This window comes from Scleropages formosus, chromosome 6 (assembly GCF_900964775.1).
Source record: "Scleropages formosus chromosome 6, fSclFor1.1, whole genome shotgun sequence".
In the NCBI taxonomy this organism is placed as follows: Eukaryota; Metazoa; Chordata; class Actinopteri; order Osteoglossiformes; family Osteoglossidae; genus Scleropages; species Scleropages formosus.
In genome coordinates, this window is record NC_041811.1 from 4333488 (window position 1) to 4354981 (window position 21494).

The 21494-nt window shown below is 47.7% G+C and overlaps 1 protein-coding gene across 6 annotated transcripts in view; it reads left to right on the top strand.

The window, feature by feature from the left end:
- The window catches only part of kansl3 (KAT8 regulatory NSL complex subunit 3), a 48952-nt gene that overhangs the window by 22380 nt on the left and 5078 nt on the right, over positions 1-21494 (top strand). For 3 of the 6 annotated variants that reach the window (XM_018734493.2, XM_018734495.2, XM_018734494.2), the window contains exons 15-21: positions 615-692; positions 1119-1298; positions 3430-3514; positions 3685-3797; positions 3981-4135; positions 5263-5467; positions 5581-5696. In XM_018734493.2, coding sequence (XP_018590009.1) covers positions 615-692; positions 1119-1298; positions 3430-3514; positions 3685-3797; positions 3981-4135; positions 5263-5467; positions 5581-5696 — 932 coding nt within the window. The remainder of the gene's footprint in view (positions 1-614; positions 693-1118; positions 1299-3429; positions 3515-3684; positions 3798-3980; positions 4136-5262; positions 5468-5580; positions 5697-21494) is intronic. The other 3 variants (XM_018734497.2, XM_018734498.2, XM_018734496.2) reach the window with 2 other exon arrangements.

The following is a 21494-nucleotide window of genomic DNA, read 5'->3' on the forward strand; positions in this document are numbered from 1 at the left end:
AATACAAGGTTCACCAGTAAGACACAATTAAAGCAAACCACAAGGTCAGAGGAAGGATGCTGCAGAACAGGTTGTGTTCTTTTAATCATTTTAGAAGTGTGACAGCCCCTGATCCCTCAAGGTGTTTTAGGTCATAGAAGTTCAGCTGGTCCTCCTTTGGCGTGAGGGACCAAAGCATTGTCCGAGGAACACTCTGAGGATGAGAATCCATCTGTGTTCAAAGCTTCGAGTTTGTTTAGAGTCCTGGAGTCTCCAAGGCGCATGATCAGTCAGCGATTGATTAGCGCTCTCTTTCCCTCCACATTATTTACAATGCCTCGTCCCTGTGTTTGTTTCACTCATTCACTCACTCACTGTGTAACTCTGGTTTGTTTGTCTAACTAACATATTTTTGCTTCTCTCAGTGAAGCTTATTTTTCTCTTTGTAACACCATCTCTCTGTATGACTGTGCTGTGTCTTTGTGTGTCGTTCTGTGTAGCTGTAATCACAGTGTGATTTCTCTGTAACCCCACGTGTGTGTTTCTGTGTGTGACTCTGTGTGCGTCTGTGTGTAACTCTGCTGTATGTTTCTCTCTGCTCTCCTGCTCATCTCATGACTGTGGGGCCCCATCAGCTCAGTTTGCTGCTTTTATGAAGCAGAACCTGCTGGTGAGGAAGAGCATCCCCACAGGTACCCCTCCTTGTCTGCTGGGTGAGTACTGCACCCACACCCATCCTTTTCTGCCCACTCATTGTCTGCTGGATGAATACTGTACTCCCTCCCACCCCACCACCCCCCATCTTGTGCTGGGTGAATACTGCACTCTCCACTGCCTCCCCTTTCCTGCTGGGTGAGACTTTCACCCACACATACCCCTTACTGCCCCTTGCCTGCTGGGTGAGTGCTGCACTCATACACCCAGTGATGAGGGAACAAAGGGGTCACCACCCAGGGTGCAGGTTGTGATTTTTTTGTCTTTACCTCCCTTTGCAAGTCTGCGCCACGGTGGGAGGCGTCTCAGTTGTCTACTTAAGAACACATATCAGTTGGAAGGGGGGCGAGGCCAGACGATGGGGACAGGGTCATGCGCTCATTTGTGTATGAGCATGTGTGTGATCTGCTGCATTTGCTCCATAGTGCCTGTCTCCAGTGAGCCATCCGAGGGGCATGACCGAGACGACCTGCGTGCCCACCTGAAGAGAAGGCAGACCCCTAGCCCGACGCACACCAAGACTTCCAAGAGAGCCAAGATCAAAGTCACCATCCTGTCCCATGGAGATGCAGCAGGGGGCACCAGTGTCGCTGCTGCACAGGACTGTAAGAAATGGAGGGGGAGGGGGAGGTCTGTGCACCAGGTAGATGTCTAGAGTGTTTAATAACCCCCTACCTATTTAATTACATTTATATTTGTTTATTTAGCTCACAAGTTTATCTGGGGTGACTTACACCGCGAGGTGACATACACTGCAACCAGAAGCTTGTTCCTTACTCCAAAGTCTCCTAACATCAAGTCACAATAAAAGCTTAATAATACAGGTGTCCCTCTATTTATTCACAGGTCAGGTTCTTTAAAAACTGCAGATACAGTTATAATATCAAATAAATCTCTGTAACTCTTCTATCCTATTGTCAGTAACTGCTTGTCCAGGGCAGGGTCATGGTGGTCCAAAAGCCCAGGGTGTGAGGCAGCATGCACCCCATGGGCAGCGCAGTTAAAATTATGGAAAATATGTCACCTCCAGAACCTCTTATTCAGTGTCGATTGCTGACCAGTCCATCATCTAAATGTGTGTGGTATTCTTCAGCTTCTGGCTGTTATTTGACTTTATTATTTACAAATCATTAAGAGCTTAACAATACACATGTCCTTTGAGTCATTTACAGCTTGATGTTTCTAAAAATCTTGTATTTAGCTATAATGAATAAAATGCTTTGTGACCTTTGATTTTAACATTTTTATTAACTTGCAGCCACATAAAATTCAAACTAAAATTATCCCTTAAATAAACTTGTCTCCACAAACTCCTGTTCAGTACTGATTGTTGACTAATTTATCCCATAAACACATGGAGAGTTCCTCATCTTGTTATTGATGTCTGATGCTCAGGAACACCACACACAAGCTGTAAACACTGTGGAAGGGAATTCGGGCCAGATGGTCCCATACTCTACTGCTTCTGTGCTCTTTACTGCCATCTATTGATTCACAGGTCAAATAAAGGTCAGCTTCACATTTACAGAGTGATTTTAGAAAAATAGATCTCATAAACATGTAATCAGATATGTAAGCAAGAGAATGTATAGATCTTTGAAAATTCACAACCTGATTTTCATAATATAGTGAAGCTGTTTATACTATAGCCTGCTTTACCATTGATAAGGAGGGACAACAGATGCCATAGTGGTTAGAGCGATCACTTTACAGTTGAAACATGCAGATTCAAATTCCCCTCCTACTGTAGTACCCTTGATTAATGGGTAGTTAAATCTATATAGTCAAAATTATCAGCTGTAAAAATGGGTAAATCAGTGTAAGTAGCTTAGTGTACCAATCTAACATTTAGTCACCTTGGAGGAATGAATAAATATTATAGCTGAATAATTGTTAATGCATTAACTCAGGGTAAGTACCTTGATCGAGATGAAAGGTGCTTTAGCAGGAACGTGAATTCAGATCCGTGTAGTTGGAAGGCAACAGCTGTAATGATTGTGCTACCTGCAGGACCCGTTGCCTCTTTCAGACATTAAACCATGAAGTTTGGCAAGAAATTTGAAACCTCAAGAGGTCCAGTTCAAGTCCTAGACCTTGACCCAGATGCTCCCAGAAAATATGTATCTTTCAAAAGGGTTGAACTTACCAGGTTTTAATAAATGCATGGGTTACCCAACTAAATAAAAATTCTTTTTGTAGAAGTGACAGCTGCTGTCATTATTGTGAGCGGTTGTGTTTGTAGGTCATTGGTAAATTAGTCTGTCATAGTGTCTCCATGGTGTTGTTTTGCACAGAAATGGTGCGCCAAGTACCCCAGTGCAACACTTGTAGTTACAACTGCATCCCTTATATACACAATTACTGTCTTACAGCCTTATGTGCCTCTACATTTTCTCAGTAATCTGAATTAATTCCCTTTCCTCCAAGTGTAAGTGGTAAACAGGGCCCTGACCCCATTGAGCCCTGGTGATGCGCTCCTACCCCAAGTTGCTCTCAGCACATTATTACTTTTAAATCTCCCCCCATTGTTTCTTCCTTTTCATTCTTTTTTATTCCCTGTTTTTTTTGCAATTTGCGATAATGCATTCTTGTTTATTGTGGTGAATCGCTGTTTAAATTGGAACCTTGCAGAGTATCTTGTGTAAAATAGTTTCTAAGGCAGACGCTTCCCCTTGGTGCTAGCAAAGGAACCCAGAGTGTGATGGAGGCTGTTTTTTTCCCCTCCCCACATCACAGCTGGAGCTCCAGGCAAGATGCTCAGCAGTGCAGGACAGACTATACCAGGTGCTAGAGAGCTCTCCGGGCTGCTCACAGCACAAAGGTAGGCTTACAGACACGGTGATGGACTTGACGATGGTGCTCAAATTATAGGGTATTGGTATGGGTCCTGGAGAGCTGGGTGAGGCTTGGGGCCTGTGTCCCCAGTGCTGGGCTGTGTGTGTGGGGCTCCCCTAGGACTCATCACTGATCTGCGGGACTGTGGCCCTGCAGGTCTGGAGGGTTCTCGGAGGTGCCCAGTGCCCTGAGCCCTGGAGCGTCGTTGGGCGGGACCCCGGGCTCCCATCATGGCCTGCTCCACACGCAGACCCCAGCAGCTGCCCAAGGTAGGCTGCCCCCTACTGTTGTTGCTGCTTACTCCTGCTCCCGCCTCTTCCCTGTCAGAGGGGCTTTGCCTGGTGCCAGAATGAAGACAGGTTATGATGTAGCTTTGTTTCTGTGTGTGTGTGTGTGTGTGTGTGTGTGTGTGTGTGTGTGTGTGTCTTCACATCTGTACATGTGTACTCCAGCACCCTCTGCCAGCAGCCTTCTCCAGGGCCTGAGCTTCAGCCTTCAGGAGATAGTCACAAGGTCCCCCAGCCTGCCCTCTACAGCAGCCAGTGGCCTGGGTGGCAGTACGCAGGTTACATACACCTGGAACAGGCCGGGAGCCTCCTCCGCACAGGTAACTCACTCAATGCACAAAACAACCTGTTCCTTACCCATGGTGTATTCTTTATGTCAGCCAGCCCAGAGCTGAAAACAGTGACATTTGCCTGTTTGCTGCTGTTCTCTGAGTCCCACTGCATGAACAAGACATGGCAGGAGTGCAGCACAACATGGGTCCTGATCACCGCAACTCGCTACAAGCTTTCGTGACTTTATACATTGTTTAACTTTATACATATATTGTTTTTAAATATTTCTTTATCACCAGTTATTTAAGTGGAAAAGTAAAATGCTTTTCTAAACCATAAAGTGTTTATATGTGTATCACTTTGCAGCCTTCTCTTTTAAACAGAGAAAATTGAATTCAAAACCAAGTCCAGAATATCAGAACATTGAAGCAGTTCTTGTAATGCAATTACTGTAAACACTCAAAATGTTTATATAACCTCTGTCATATCACACAAAGTTATTCATAATGATGCTGCCCTTCAAGCAAACTATGCATTTTTCACTTCAAGTTTTAAACTGATAGTTTTCCTTTGTCTTTTCAACACTTTTCTTAAAATATTTTTTGGAGGTTTTTAATAATAATAGCAATAATAATAATAATAATATTATAATATTATTATTATTATTATTATTATTATTATTATTATTATAGGTTCACAATGTGATAATCAAATGATCACATAGTGGTATTATCATAAATTTTTGAGAGATGCCTGCAAGCAGGTACAAATCTATACGGTGACCTAACCTGTGAGAGAGGCCATGCAACATGGTAGGTCGGCTGCTCTTTTTGTATGGTACTCATTGTTGCCAAAACACATATTTGGAATTGAAATGTCTTTTTCTGTGGTGTTTCTTTTAAGTGTGAGTTGATCACGCCGTACGTGACGTGAAAAGTACAGATGTATTAGGAGTATTAGTTATTCAAGGGGAGCATGTGTTTGTGAACTTTTGTGTTTGTTGACCAGGGCTGCTCATACCTGGATGTAAATGAATTTCTCTGACATTTTGAACAAACAATGACAAATTGATTCTTGAATTGTTGCATTGATTGATCATGGTCCTGCAATATACATATGGGTATAAATTGGTGTGCTGCTAACGGTTGAGTTTTAATTGGTTGCATCTCTGCAGGGCCCGGCAGGAAAGACGCGCATTCTGGGCTCCATCGGCAGCACTGGCGGCAGTGGGGCCCTGGTTCGGGCTGTGCCGGTGGTCTCAGGAGGTGGTCCCGGGAGCACAAAGTCCACAGCCATCCACCAGCTGCTCACCAATGGCGGGCTGGCAAAGCTAGCGAGCAGCCTGCCTGGACTGGCCCACATCTCAAACCAGGCCGGAGGTGTGTGTGTGAAAGGGGTCAATCAGTCATCAGAGTGGCTGCAGAATGATGATTTTGTATAATGTAATGGTTTGATTGATTTTTAACGTATATCACCCACTGCTCTGTGTCAGCTGGACTCAAGGCTCCCACCACCATTACAGTTACTCTGCGGGGGCAGCCAAGCCGTCTGACCACTCTCAGCCAGGCAGGAGCTGGCATGACCCTGGCCAAGCCCTCCGACTCACAGGTAGGCCTACGTGCCCTGCAGTAGGCCATGAGGCCACAGTATTTACATCTTCATCACATATCTCCTTTAGGGTCCCATGAATTTTTCTTAAAAATAAAATTGTCTGACATAATTCATTTCCATATTTTATTTCTGAATGCTCAGTTTGTAAAAATAAATACTGAAGGTGTTTACTGAATGTTATCGTTTACATTTATTCATTTAGCTGACACTTTTCTCTAAAGTGACTTACAATGTTAAGCTACTTTTGTTTGCCAATTTATACAGCTGGGTAATTTTACTGGAGCAATTTAGGCAAGTATCTTACTTAAGCATAGCTACAGCTGGAGGTGGGATTCAAACTTGCAATTTTTGTGTCCAAAGACAGCAGCTCTAACTACTATGCTATTGGGTGTGCTTAATCGGTTTTATTTTTTAAATATACTCATTTCCCCTGAGTATATTTAGGGACATTTTTCTTGGGAGTCCTTAGTTCTCATCACTTTCTTAAAGGGCTCTGTGGCCTGGAAGAGGTTTAGAATCCCTGCCTTACTGTAAACAAAAGTGTATTAACCCCTGGGGGTGTTCCAGACTGCTTTTTATTTTGTGTTCCTATTTGCAATTGGACATCTCATGATAACTTTATTATAAAGAAATTATTAAAAAAGATGATCATCCAGTGTTACACCTTTTAACCAACTTCATTTCTTGTCACTGTTACCAGTTCGACACTTCTTTTTTGGAATTTATGGTCTATAGACCTCATTTACCTGAAAAGATATTTTGTGTGAGACAGAAAGAGAGAGAACTCTAGAATCTAGCATTTGGTACACTTTGCTCTTTATTATAGTGTAATCCACTCATTTTCTACTCCTCAGATCTCACTGCACACACCACAGATGTAAAAAATGAGAATAAAACACAGAAAATTCAGTGAAACTGGTTATTACTGAGGCTGCCATAAACCTCATGTCAATCTGATTAAATATACCATATTTATGACTGGTGTAACTGGATATCTGTGTTAGTTATCAGTGTTCCAAACTGGATAGTTCTTCAGCTTATGTGATTAGTGTCTCTGAAGTCAAAGAGTAACTCTAGTTGATCTGGAGAGGAGTGTATGAGCTGCAGTTTGTAAGGCGTGCGTGCGCATGCTGTAAGAAGCTCTGGCACCATCTCGGAGTGTGTGAGGAGGCAGAGTGGGAAACATAATGTTACTACCCCTGCTTTGTGTGTTCCTATAGGCATTTGTGTAAGGGTCTGAGGGTGCAGATGGTCCTTGGCTCACACCAGGCTTCCTTCCAGCGACCTGGTGATAAGTCAACCCCCTTATATTGTATTATATAATCAGTGGCCATAAGGACATGCAGTATAAACATAAGTATGAACATTGGATATATTAACAGCAAGTATGAATGCTATGTTGTATAATGTTGTAATAACAAACTGGACGATCTCAGAGGGCGACTTAAATTCCGAAGAGACCTACGGAACTGCTGTGTTTTCTGCTTTACGGGGACGTGGCTCACCGTCAGCATGCCGGACCACGCGGTCCAGCCCGAGGGCTTCTCAGTCTACCGCGCAGATTGGACTGGTTCATCAGGGAGAAAGAGAGGAGGGGCGTATGCTTTCCTATTAACGATGCTTGGTGTATGAATGTGAAAGTGATTGCACAGAACTGCACTCCGGACCTTGAATACCTTCTGATCAAATGCCGACCGTTGTACCTGCCCAGGGAGTTCTTGGCTGTGCTCATGGCTGCAGTTTACATCCCACCCCAAGGGAACACACACAGCGCTCTGAACGAACTGTACTACATCGTCACTAAGTATGAGAACAAGCACCCAGATGGACTGTTCATTATCTCTGCGGACTTTAACCAAGCCAACTTCAGGAATGTGTACCCAAAGTACCATCAGCACATCTCCTGCCCCACCAGAGGCTCGAATACCCTCGACCACTGCTACACTTCACACAAAGGTGCGTACCGCTCTCTGCTGCATCCACACCTCGGGCAGTCAGATTACGCCTCAATTCTACTGCTCCTGGTCTACAAGCAGAAACTGAAGCGAGAGGAACCTGTGACGTGCACTGTACAGCGCTGGACACCAGAAGCGGAGGAAAGGCTCCAGGACTGCTTCGACTCCATGGACTTGGACGTGTTCAGGAACTCATTCTCCAGTCTGGACGAGTATGCCACAGTGGTCACAGACTTCATCAGGTACTGTGTAAATGTCTGCATACCACATGAAACAGTCCACTCATTCCCCAACCAAAAACCATGGATAACCACCAAAATCCGAAATAAGAACCGCGTTCGAACTTACGTGTTTCAGTCCGGAGAGACAGACGCTTACAAGAAGAGCAAATATGAGCTTCGCAAACCCATCGCCAGCGCGAAATGGGAATACAGCAGGAAGGTGGAATCAGAGTTTAACTATACTGAAGATGCATGTAGGCTGTGGCAGGGAATCCAAACATTAACAGATTATAAACCACAGATGGGGACATTGACAGGTGCCGCTTCGTCTCTCCCTGACAAATTGAACGCGTTTTATGGCCGCTTCGAGTTTGAGAACAAAACCCCCATTGCGGATCCCCACAGCACTGCATGATAACACCAGTCTCACCGTTTCTGTAGCACAAGTGAGAAAAACCTTTAGCCGTGTCAACATCCGTAAAGCTGCTGGTCCGGATGGAATTTCAGGGCGAGTTTTAAAAACATGCAGTGAACAACTGGCTGCTGTGTCCATCCATCCATCCATCTTCCTCCGCTTTTATCCGGGGCCGGGTCGCGGGGGCAGCAGTCCGAGCAGAGTCCTCCAGACTTCCCTCTCCCCGCACACCACCTCCAGTTCCTCTGGGGGAACCCCAAGGCGTTCCCAGGCCAGCCGGGAGACATAGTCTCTCCAACGTGTCCTGGGTCTGCCCCGAGGCCTCCTCCCAGTGGGACAAGCCCGGAACACCTCCCCAGGGAGGCGTCCAGGAGGCATCCGGAACAGATGCCCGAGCCACCTCAACTGGCTCCTCTCGATGCGGAGGAGCAGCGGCTCTACTCCGAGCTCCTCCCGGGTGACTGAGCTATCCCTAAGGGTGCGCCCAGCCACTCTGCGGAGGAAACTCATTTCTGCCGCTTGTATCCGCGATCTCATTCTTTTGGTCATGATCCAGAGTTCATGACCATAGGTGAGGGTAGGAACGTAGATCGACCGGTAAATTGAGAGCTTCGCCTTATGACTCAGCTCCCTCTTCACCACAACAGACCGGTACAGTGACCGCATTACTGCGGACGCCGCACCGATCCGTCTGTCAACCTGCCGCTCCATTTTTCCCTCACTCGTGAACAAGACCCCGAGATACTTAAACTCCTCCACTTGAGGGAGCAACTCCCCCCTAACCCGAAGGGGGCAATCCACCTTTTTCCGACTGAGAACCATGGCCTCGGATTTGGAGGTGCTGATTCTCATCCCCGCCGCTTCGCACTCGGCTGCAAACCTCCCCAGTGCACGCTGCAAGTCTTGACTTGATGAAGCCAACAGGACCACATCGTCCGCAAAAAGCAGAGACGAGATCTCGCGGCCACCAAAACAGACACCCTCCGTTCCCTGACTGCGCCTAGAAATTCTGTCCATGAAGATAATGAACAGAATCGGTGACAAAGGGCAGCCCTGGCGGAGTCCAACATGCACCGGGAACAGGTCTGACTTACTGCCGGCAATGCGAACCAAGCTCCTGCTCCGGTCATACAGGGAACGAACAGTCCGTAGCAACGAGCCCCGAACCCCATAATCCCGAAGTACCCCCCACAGGATGCCACGAAGGACACGGTCGAATGCCTTCTCCAGGTCCACAAAACACATATGGACTGGTTGGGGAAACTCCCACGAACCCTCCAGTACCCTAGTGAGGGTATAGAGCTGGTCCAGTGTTCCACGGCCAGGGCGAAAACCGCATTGCTCCTCCTGAATCCGAGGTTCGACTATTGGTCGGATTCTTCTTTCCAGTACCCTGGCATAGACTTTCCCAGGGAGGCTAAGGAGTGTGATCCCCCTGTAGTTGGAACACAATCTCCGGTCCCCCTTCTTAAAAAGAGGGACCACCACCCCGGTCTGCCAGTCCAGAGGCACCGTTCCCGAACTCCACGCGATGCTGCAGAGGCGTGTCAGCCAAGACAGCCCCACAACATCCAGAGACTTGAGAAACTCGGGGCGGATCTCATCCACCCCCGGAACCTTGCCACCGAGGAGTTTTTTGACTACCTCAGCAACTTCAGCCAGGGTAATGGACGAGTCCCCCTCCAAGTCCCCAGCCTCAGCTTCATCTACGGAAGGCGTGTCGGAGGGATTGAGGAGATCCTCAAAGTACTCCTTCCACCGCCCGAGAACATCCTCAGCTGAGGTCAGCAGCGCACCACTTCCACTGTAAACAGTGTTCGTGGAACACCGCTTCCCCCCCTCTGAGTCGCCGGACGGTTTGCCAGAATCTCCTTGAGGCCGACCAAAAGTCTTCCTCCATGGCCTCACCGAACTCCTCCCAAGCCCGAGTTTTTGCCGCGGCGACTGCCAGAGCCGCGCTCCGTTTGGCCCGTCGGTACCTGTCAGCTGCTTCAGGAGTCCCATGAGCCAGCCAGGCCCAATAGAACTCCTTCTTCAGCTTGACGGCATCCCTTACTTCCGGTGTCCACCACCGTGTTCGGGGATTGCCGCCGCGACAGGCGCCGGAGACCTTATGGCCGCAGCTCCGAACCGCCGCCCCGACAATGGAGGCACGGAACATAGTCCATTCAGACTCGATGTCCCCCACCTCCCTCGGGACCTGGTTGAAGCTCTGTCGGAGGTGGGAGTTGAAGACCTCTCTGACAGGGGCCTCCGCCAAACGTTCCCAACAGACCCTCACTATGCGTTTGGGCCTGCCAGGTCTGTCCAGCTTTTTCCCCCGCCATCGAATCCAACTCACCACCAGGTGGTGATCAGTTGACAGCTCAGCCCCTCTCTTCACCCGAGTGTCCAAGACATATGGCCGAAGGTCAGAAGAAACGACTACAAAGTCGATCATCGACCTCCGACCTAGGGTGTCCTGGTGCCAAGTGCACCGATGGACACCCTTATGCATGAACATGGTGTTCGTTATGGATAAACCGCGACTAGCACAGAAATCCAATAACAACTCACCGCTCGGGTTCAGATCAGGGAGGCCGTTCCTCCCAATCACGCCCCTCCTGGTATCACTGTCGCTGCCCACGTGGGCGTTAAAGTCCCCCAGTAGAACGACAGAGTCCCCAGTGGGAACGCTTTCCAGCACGCCCCCCAGGGACTCTAAAAAGGCCGGGTACTCTACACTGCCGCTAGGCGCATAAGCACAAACGACAGTGAGAGACCGTTCCCTGACCCGAAGGCGTAGGGAGACGACCCTCTCATTCACCGGGGTAGACTCCAACACATGGCGGCTGAACTGGGGGGCTATTAATAAGCCCACACCAGCCCGCCGCCTCTCACCTTGGGCAACGCCAGAATAGTGGAGAGTCCACCCTCGATCGAGAAGAGTGGTTCCAGAACCCAAGCTGTGAGTGGAAGTGAGCCCGACTATATCTAGACGGTATCTCTCAACTTCCCGCACCAGCTCAGGCTCCTTCCCCGCCAGTGAGGTGACATTCCAAGTCCCAAAAACCAGAGTTGGCGCCCGAGGTTTGGGTCGGCCGGGCACTCGGCCCCGACCACCGCCCAAATCACAATGCACCGGCCCCTTACGGTTTCTCCGGCAGGTGGTGAGCCCACCGAAGAGCGGCTCCACGTTGTGGCTTCGGGCTGAGCCCGGCCAGGCCCCGTGGGCATAGACCTGGCCACCAGGCGCTCGCATGCGAGCTCCCCCCCCAGGCCTGGCTCCAGGGTGGGGCCCCAGTGACCCCATACCGGGCGGGGTAAACGAAAGCCTTGATTTTTTCTTCATAAGGGGTTTTTGAACCGCGCTTTGTCTCGTCTGTCATCCAGGACCTGTCTGCCATGGGAGACCTACCAGTGGCATATAGCCCCAGACAGCATAGCTCCTGGACTCATTCAGGCACTCAAACCCCTCCACCACGGTAAGGTGGCGGTTCACGGAGGAGTGGCTGCTGTGTTCACAGACATATTTAACACCTCCTTAAAAAGCTCAGCTATACCCACCTGTTTCAAAAACGCCACCATTATCCCCGTGAGCTGCCTTAATGACTGTCGCCCAGTGGCACTGACCGCCATTGCAATGAAATGCTTTGAGAGGCTCGTGCTGGGACACATTAAGGACACCATCCCAGACACTTTGGACCCACTGCAGTTTGCCTACTGCCACAACAGATCCACTGAAGACGCAATATCACACACACTTCACACCATTCTGTCTCACCTGGATAATAAAAACCGCTGTGCAAGGCTATTATTTGTGGACTATAGCTCAACATTTAACACTGTCATCCCAACAAGCTGATCCACAAACTACTAGGGCTGGCACCAAATGCCACATTGTGCAATTGGATCCTGGATTTCCTCACCAACAGACCCCAGCATGTGTGGATTGGCAGTAGTACCTCCTCCCCACTGACCCTCAACACTGGCACTCCACAGGGAAGCATCCTGAGCCTGGTGCTGTATTTCTTGTTCACACAAGACTGTGTGGCCAAGCACAGCTCCAGCACCATCATAAAGTTTGCTGATGATATCACCATTGTGGGTCTGATCACCAACAACGATGAGACGGCCTGCAGAGAGGAGGCTCCTGGGAGAGTGGTGCCAGGGCAACAACCTGTCTCTCAATGTCAGTAAAACTAAGGAGCTGGTGATTGACTTCAGGAAACAGGATACTATCCATGCACCCATCTACATCTGAGGTGACGTTGTAGAGAGGGTCAACAGCTTCAGATTCCTAGGAGTCACCCTCACTGCTAAACTCACGTGGGCTGAGCACACAGCATCAACCATCAAAAACGCCTGTCAACATCTCCACTTCCTCAGACGTCTGAAGAAAGCCCGGATGTCCACTACAGTCCTCACCACTTTCTACAGGTTTGCTGTGGAGTCCGTCCTCACAGGGTGTATTACATTCTGGGGTGGCAGCTGCTCCATACAGGACAAGAAAGCCCTACACAGAGGGTGGTCAAAACAGCTCAGGGAATCATCGGCACACAGCTACCAGCAGCCTAAGACACCTACGCCACACGCTGCCTCAGAAAGATGATGCACATCATGAAAGATCATAGTCATCCCGCACGGGCACTTTTCTGTGCCATCTGGAAAGCAGCTCAGGTCTATTCAAACCCGCACTGCTAGATACCACCACTTGACCACTTGACCGACCAGACTATCGGGCGTCGAATCGACTCCGCTGGTCACAGCACGCTTTCCATTCCTCTCTGGATCGCGCCTTCCTCATCCACGTAGCTCCAAATGTTTTTCTTATGTCGTCAATCCATCGTTTTGGAGGCCTTCCACGTGGCCTTTTCCGCTCACGCGGATACCACTCGACAATTGCGCGAGTCCACCGATTGTCGGTGAACCGAGCAACGTGTCCGGCCCATCTCAACTTTTGCTTCTCGTACTCGTTGATGACGTCCCTCACGCCGGATTTCTCTCTGATCGTCTCACTCCGAATATGTTCTCTTAGTGATATTCCCAGCATAGATCTCTCCATCGCCCTTTGAGCAGTTACCAACCTTTGCTCTTCTCTCTTCGTGGTGGCCCAAGTTTCACTGCCGTATAACATTGCAGGTAAAACTGTGCCATTGAAGAGGTTCGTGCGGGTGGTCTTATCCAACTTTCCTTTGAGCACATCCTTGATGGAGTTGAACGCTTTCCATCCGGCCCTTATTCTCCGCGAGATTTCCTTCTCCATGTCTCGACGCATATTTACTTCTTGTCCAAGGTAGACGTATTCCTCCACCTCCTCTATTTCATCGCCTTGAACCACTATTCGGCCCCTTGTTGCGTAATCTGATCGCATGAACTTGGTCTTCATGCGGTTCATTTTGAGGCCTACTCTCGAGCTTCTGATGTCTAGCTCGGTTAGCATGGTCTGAAGTAGATCTGTGGTTTCGGCGACGAGGACGATATCGTCAGCGAAACGGAGGTGGGTCAGTAGCTCGCCGTTGATGTTTACGCCGCCCTTCCAGTCGATGTCTCTGAAGATCTGCTCGAGACATGTGGTGAAGAGCTTCGGAGAGATGGTGTCTCCTTGTTTGACGCCCTTCTCGACTGGTATTCTAATCGGCGACGACAGCAGAGCGATGTCGGTGGTACATCCGGAATTCGCCTCCCGTAGGAGTTCGATGTATTGCGCCTCGACTCCTTGCATCTCCAACGACTTTAGCACTGCGTTGATCTCGACGCTGTCGAAGGCCTTCTCGTAGTCCACGAACGCGACGCATAGTGGCAGCCTGTACTCTTTCGCTCGCTCCAGCAATTGGGTCAGAGTGAAGATGTGATCCATCGTGCTGTAGGTTCTTCGGAAGCCTGCTTGTTCCCTTGGTTGTTGTCCATCCAAGTGTTCTGATAATCGTGTTAGGATTATCTTCGTGAACAGCTTGTAGATGTGGGACAAGAGGCATATGGGACGATAGTTCTTCAGATCTTCTCTATCTCCCTTCTTATACAGCAGGATGGTTCTCGACTCTTTCCACTGCGATGGTATCTTGCACGTGTTCAGATAGTGACTGAACCGTTCGGCGAGGATTTTCCAGAGCTGTTCACCGCCCAACTTCAGCATTTCAGATGTTATGCCATCTTTCCCCGGTGCTTTTTCCCTCTTCATCAAATTGACGGCCCTTTCAACCTCACTTACGAGAATGGGGGGCACATTCTCCTTCCTTTGAAGTGACGGTGGTGGTTCAATCTTCACAGCAGATTTAAAAAGCTTAGTGTAAAAGTCTTTACAGATCTTTACCACCTCGCCTCTTTCATCGGCTGTAGCACCATCCGAGTTCTTCAGCTTCGTCACTTCCGATTTATAGAGTGCCATCCCCCTTTCACATTTCTTGAGGCTCTTCCTTTCCTCGGCGGCCTTCAGGAGCTTTTCCATCCGGTATTTTTCGAAGTCTCTCTTCAGCTGCAGTCGTATCACCCTGCTGAGAATGGAATATTCAAGGTGATCTTCCGCAGTCCTCTTCATGTTCTTTCTCTTCTCGAGAAGTTTTTTGGTTTCTTCCGAGATTCTTCCCTTCTGCTCCCTTGGGCCCGCCTCCTTTGCCTCCCTCAAGCATTCCTTCAGTTTCTCGATCAGTGAGTCATAATCATCGTCAATTCCGTCAATTCGGCACCAGGATTTCCTCTCCATCGCTTCCTGCAGTCGCTTTCCATCGTAGACCTTCACACGTTCTTCCCTCGACGTCAGCTGCAGTGTCTTCTTCTCCTTTGTCCTGTCAATGACGATCTTGGCCCTGAGCAGGCGGTGATCGCTGCCGGTGTTGAATGGCGTTACGACAGAGACGTCTTGCAGAATGCGCCGCTTGTCGACCAGGATGTAGTCGATCTCATTGCGATGTGCAGCGTTAGGGGCTATCCAGGTCCATCTTTTCTCGCTGTTCTTCTTGAACAGGCTGTTCCCGATGTAGATTTTTCTCGCCTCTACCATAGTGACCAAACGTTCCCCTCTTTCATTTCTTTCTCCAGTTCCAAACTTTCCAACATACCTTTCACCTTGCCTCCCTTTTCCGACCTTTGCATTGAAGTCTCCCATCACGACGGTGTAAGTGGATTTCCGAGCTAGCACCATGTCTAGCTGGCGATAGAACTCTTCCACTTCATCGTCGTCGCTGGCACTGGTGGGAGCGTAGGTCTGGATGATCTTAAGGGTGGCCTTTCCCGAGAGGTTCACATTGAGCACTCCGATACGCGATGACACAAAATGGCATGAGGCGATCTTCGTAGTCCATTCTTTGCTTATGATGAACCCGACACCCCCAACTGATCTGCTACCATCCGCTTTTCCTAGTCTTACAGCGCATCCATCTTCCCACCTCGCACTCATCTCCTTCTTCTGCCGAGTCTCGCACAGACCCAACACGTCGCATCTGATCTTCATCTTCTCCTCCATCAGGTGGTTCAACGGATTGTTCCCCCTTGCCAAAGACCTGCAGTTGTAGGTGCAAATGGCAAGGTTAGTCCTGTTCCGTGGCGGCTTCTTGGAACCTGAGATTCTTAGCGGCCTCTCGTCGCTCGGATGGCGTACCGCCGCCGTGGCACGGTCCGATTGACGTGCAGGGTACTGAGGCCCATTTCTTCGTGCTGTTTTAGCCAGAAAATGACGCCACCCCGCTGGCTAGGCGGGCAGGCCATTGCACCTCTTCAGTTTAGCTAGCTTCCAGCCTCTACAGGATGGACCATACGCCCGCTTCTGCTAAGGCGATCCACCTGCATGACCGATAGTCCGGTACCAATGCGGCATGGTTGAACCTACCAGGATATACAGAGTATATCCAACCGCCATAGCTACCAGACAGCCATTGCCACTGTTGCGCCACTTTGAGGCACTGAAGCCGGGTTTGCAACAGATACAGGAACAGCTTTTACCCCACTGCTGTAAGAGTATACAACACTAACCAATGTGCCACCTTTAGTAACTAAAGTTGGGACTGCTCCTTCCAAGCACATTGGTAAATTACACTACCACTTTAAGCATTCTCATTCTCTTGTTCTGAGTTTTCTGGCTGTCAACTGGTATTATTGTTATTACTGTTACCATTATTTATTGCTGTTGCACTACTCACTGTCATTGTCTTGTTTGTGCAGTATTTCTATTGTCTCTGTCTTTGGACATAGTCTGTGGAGAAGCATTCAAGAAGAATTTCATGATACTTGTATATGGTACTTGTACGTATGACAAAGTTGAACTTGATATTTTTTGACAATTTATTCATGTTAAAATAATACCGATGGAACAATAATAGAATTACATTATTTTCATGGTACAGTATTATTTTAATTTTGTTTCTAAATCTGTTGTTTTCTACCTTTTCTCATCAGAACTCACATTTTTACCTGCTAGGCATTTTAAATTAAAGAAAAAAGTGAGTAACTTCAAGGGAAGCACAGACTAAAGGTTGTGTCAGCAAAACAGTTGCGTTTGGATACCTAAACATTGAGACCGAAGAAGAAATGCCGTGCCTTGCTGTAGTGCGGCCAGCCAGTGTTACAGTACAGCAGATGGAGCAGTCACCAATGGGGAATTTGGCCTAAATGTTGCTAGTGCAAATAATGAAATAAGGTTAATGGGACAGAAGTTGTTTATCACGGTGTTTGTAAGTTGCATGTGATCAAGGTTGTTGTGCAAGTGTCCTGTTTCATTGGACCCTTATCAGTATGCAATACAGGACCTTTACTCATAAGTGATTATTTTTGTTTCTGTTTCTGTTTTCAGTTGATTGTAGCACCACGCTGCGTGCTTGTGACGTCTGTGCACTGCTCATCTTCGCTACCTCACGTAGACGACTGCTTTCAACTGAGCAGACAAAATAGCACAGCCACACTGATGTTACTGCTCCCCTCTGATAATGTTTGTGTATTCTGGTGGAAAGGGATGTTCTGTAAGGACAATGTGGATGAAACAAGTCAGTTTGGACACATCTAAAAGCTACGCGTTAAGTGCTGGTCTCTGCAGGAGCGCACATAGTCACGTTGCGAGTTTAGGTTGCTGAGTAACCTATTAACAAACCAAGACTAAGGTTATTGAGCCAGTTTACCTTCACTTGCACTTTGTGTCATGTGGTTCTAAAACGTAGAGGCTTCCGAACGTAGATTGTCATGAAAGCATGGCTTTGTGGGAAGTGACGACGACCTTTTGTGTAATTCCTCCGCCTTCAGTCCCAGCTTTAATCTTTGAGATCTGCAGTGCAATTAGTGCAGACAAAGGCTTCCTTCAACCTCTCCTTATGTGGAGACATAGTCGAGCAATTGTTATGACGTCACTACTCATTATCTCGATCTCTTATTGTGAGCAATTGGGCGAAGACATGTTTAAAACCACACAGTCTTACGTTTGGCTCCAGCTCTGTTGTGTGGTGGGGCGTGAACAGAAGGAATAGAATGTGTGTCCTGTCCTGTAGTACCCTTGGCTTCCTTTGTGTCTGTTCTATTCATATGTACACTGCTCAAAAAAATTAAAGGAACATGTTTTAATCAAGAGTATTAGCATCAAGTCAGTTAAACTCCTGGGATATTGATCTGGTCAGTTAAGTAGCAGAGGGGGTTGTTAATCAGTTTCAGCTGCTTTGGTGTTAATGAAATTAACAACAGGTGCACTAGAGGGGCAACAATGAGACGACCCCCCAAAACAGGAATGGTTTTACAGGTGGAGGCCACTGACATTTTTTTCCCTCCTCACCTCTTCTGACTGTTTTTCACTAGTTTTGCATTTGGCTAGGGTCAGTGTCACTACTGGTAGCATGAGGCGATACCTGGACCCTACAGAGGTTGCACAGGCAGTCTAACTCCTCCAGGTTGGCGCATCAATACGTGCCATTGCCAGAAGGTTTGCTGTGTCTCCCAGTACAGTCTCAAGAGCATGGAGGAGATTCCAGGAGACAGGCAGTTACTCTAGGAGAGCTGGACAGGGCTGTAGAAGGTCCTTAACCCATCAGCAGGACCGGTTATCTGCTCCTTTGTGCAAAGACGAACAGGATGAGCACTGCCAGAGCCCTACAAAATGACCTTCAGCAGGCCACTGGTGTGAATGTCTCTGACCAAACAATCAGAAACAGACTTCATGAGGGTGGCCTGAGGGCCTGATGTCCTCTAGTGGGCCCTGTGCTCACTGCCCGGCACCGTGGAGCTCGATTGGCATTTGCCGTGTAACACCAGAATTGGCAAGTCTGTCACTGGCGCCATGTGCTTTTCACAGATGAGAGCAGGTTCACCCTGAGCACATGTGACAGCCGTGAAAGGGTCTGGAGAAGCCCTGGAGAACATTATGCTGCCTGTAACATCGTTCAGCATGACCGGTTTGGTGGTAGGTCAGTGATGGTCTGGGGAGGCATATCCATGGAGGGACACACAGACCTCTGTACAGGCTAGACAATGGCACCCTGACTGCCATTAGGTATCGGGATGAAATCCTTGGACCCATTGTCAAACTACTGAGTACCATTTTGAGTTGCTGCAATGAAATTTCAGCAAAATGGATTAGCCTGGAAGAGGGGGTGCGGTGGCGCAGTGGGTTGGACCGCAGTCCTACTCTCCGGTGGGTCTGGGGTTCGAGTCCTGCTTGGGGTGCCTTGTGATGGACTGGCGTCCCGTCCTGGGTGTGTCCCCTTCCCCCTCCGGCCTTACGCCCTGTGTTGCCGGGTAGGCTCCGGTTCCCCGTGACCCCGTAAGGGACGAGCGGTTCTGAAAATGTGTGTGTGTATGTGTGTGGATTAGCCTGCCGCATCATTTTTTCACTTTGATTTTCGGGGTGCCCTTGAATTCAGCCCTCTGTAGGTTGATAATTTTCATTTCCATCAAATGATGTGGCATCCTTTCGTTCCTAACACATTACCCAGTCCATATCAGTATAGATATCAAGCATGATTTTTTCCCCATTGAGATCTGATGTGTTTTCAAAGTGTTCCTTTGTTTGTTTTTTTTAAAGAAAAAAAACTGGATATATAAAATTAAAAACTTGGGAGAATTTTCTCTCTTTTATAAAAGCTGAATTGAAGATCTGATCAAGTGTAATCTGAATTGAGAAGCAGGGTGCCACAGTGGATTGCGCTGGGGTCTCACAGTGGGCTGTAGGTTCAGAAATAGGTTTATGTGGAGTTTGCAAGTTCTCCCCATGTTTGTGTGGGTTTCCTCCAGGTGCTCTGACTTCCTCCTGAGTCCAGAGTCATCTGTTTCAAGGGAATTGGTGGTCCCAGATGGCCCATAGAGAGAGAGCGTGCATCTGTGTGTGCGTGCATTTATGTGGGCGTGCTTCAAACAGGACCAGAACATGCCTCCTCAACATTGTGAGATAGAATGTCAGTCACTTTATACAACATTTGCTGGTTGGGTCTTTGGAAAGATTCTGAAAAATTGGTAGTTGGTTAGCTTGTTTCTGGTTAGCCTATTCTGGCTCTTGATAGCAGACAAATGAGAGAAAAAGGCAAAGGGGAGTGTCCCCACAAAATACCATGCACATTGGTCTTGGAATCGGAACGCAGGGGTTAAGCAGTACTTTCAGAAATAGTGTGACGTGGCCTGACTGTGGGTGTTTAATTGAATTTGCATCACATTCCCTGTTTACAGGATGCATTAGGGTGCATTTGTAACAGGCAGCTTCGTTTAGTTATTCAGCTTCTGTCCTCATTTTTTAAGTAACATGAAGCACAGTGACACCCTTCCTCTCAAGGTCTCTTCCAGTTTGGCGATGAACATATTACCCCATGACCCTTCCACTCACTGTGCCTTTCTTCTGTTTAATGTACCCAGTGGTAATTAGATGCCACATGCTTTTGCTGTTGCTCTTTTCAGTCAGGTGATGAGATCTTGAGATGAATATAACTCCTTATGTGCTCTCTGTGTTCACACTGCTGTATGAGGGCTCTACAGTACCATGGGACTGGGCAGTACAGGAATGACTTTTTTCAATAACTCTTTAACTCCATTCTAGCAGCTCCCCACATGAAACTGAACAAATTAGCCCATTAAGCAGGGAAAACCTGTGTGTTGAAAACTGCTATACTGGAAGTAGTGGACTGAAGTGCAGTGTTTAAGAACTGCTGCCTTTGGAAGTTGCAAGTTTGAATCCACCCTCCAGCTGTAGTACCCTTCAGCAGGGTGCCCTACACTGCTCCACTAAAATTACCTAGCTGTATAAATGGGTGACTTGCTGTCGGTAGCTTTACATTGTACATTATTTCGAAGAAAAGTGTTAGCTAAATGATTAATTGTAAATGTAAGTAACAGTGGGCTTGGGGGAAAAAAACAATGTGAAATACTGATGACAGCTGGATGATGGAAATATCAATTTCCAGATCCCTCAAAGCTAAACTATATTCTTGTTATCATTATTCATTGTTGAATATCAAGTAAACAGTATTTTCATTGTGAGACAAATGGATATAGGACATGCTGTTCAATTTCATATTATGTGTGGTATATGCTACATCACTTGGCTTCATCTAAAACACTCTTGAAATTAGAAAAGCAGCCTCTGGGGAATTTTTTTAAACTTTACCTGACATTTGTTTGGGAAATGATTTTGCAGTCTACCTTTCTCAGGCATGACCGTTCCTTAGCAACAAGGCAGAGCAGCCCTTCACTCTACTCTGTCCATGCTACTGTTCTTTGTGCAGGGATATGTGGACTAGACATGGAGTCCTGTCAGTTGTGCAGTGACCTGTCGGCTTTCTTCATTTTGTGCATTGCAGACCAATGTGAGTGGGAAGCAAAAGGCGGAACACACTGTATACCTGTTTAATTTGAGCATTGCTTAGTTTAGAATCATGACATTTCTTCTGCTATATATGTTATTTTCCATTTAGGATCCAAAACTGAAAGTTCAAAGGTTTTAGCCCCAATTCGGTGGAATGAGTTCCCTCTGCCCTCAGAGTAGCTAAATTCTTCTCAGTCTTACATCTTTCCCACTTCACTCCTGATATCTTGATAGGTTCATAAATTTGCATCCCTTAAGTCATGATCATATTTGCATTGTCAGTAACCAAAGCAATAATAACCATTCTTTTAAGCACTGCATATCAGTTTGAAAGTCATGAGTTACTATGGAAGCAGGTGCTCAGAGTAAAAGTAACACTTAACTGAGAGAGATTTGTTCTTTCTCCTGCTCAAAGCCTTCTCCTGTGAGAGTGGCATATCAGTTTTGGTTGTGAGAGTGCAGACA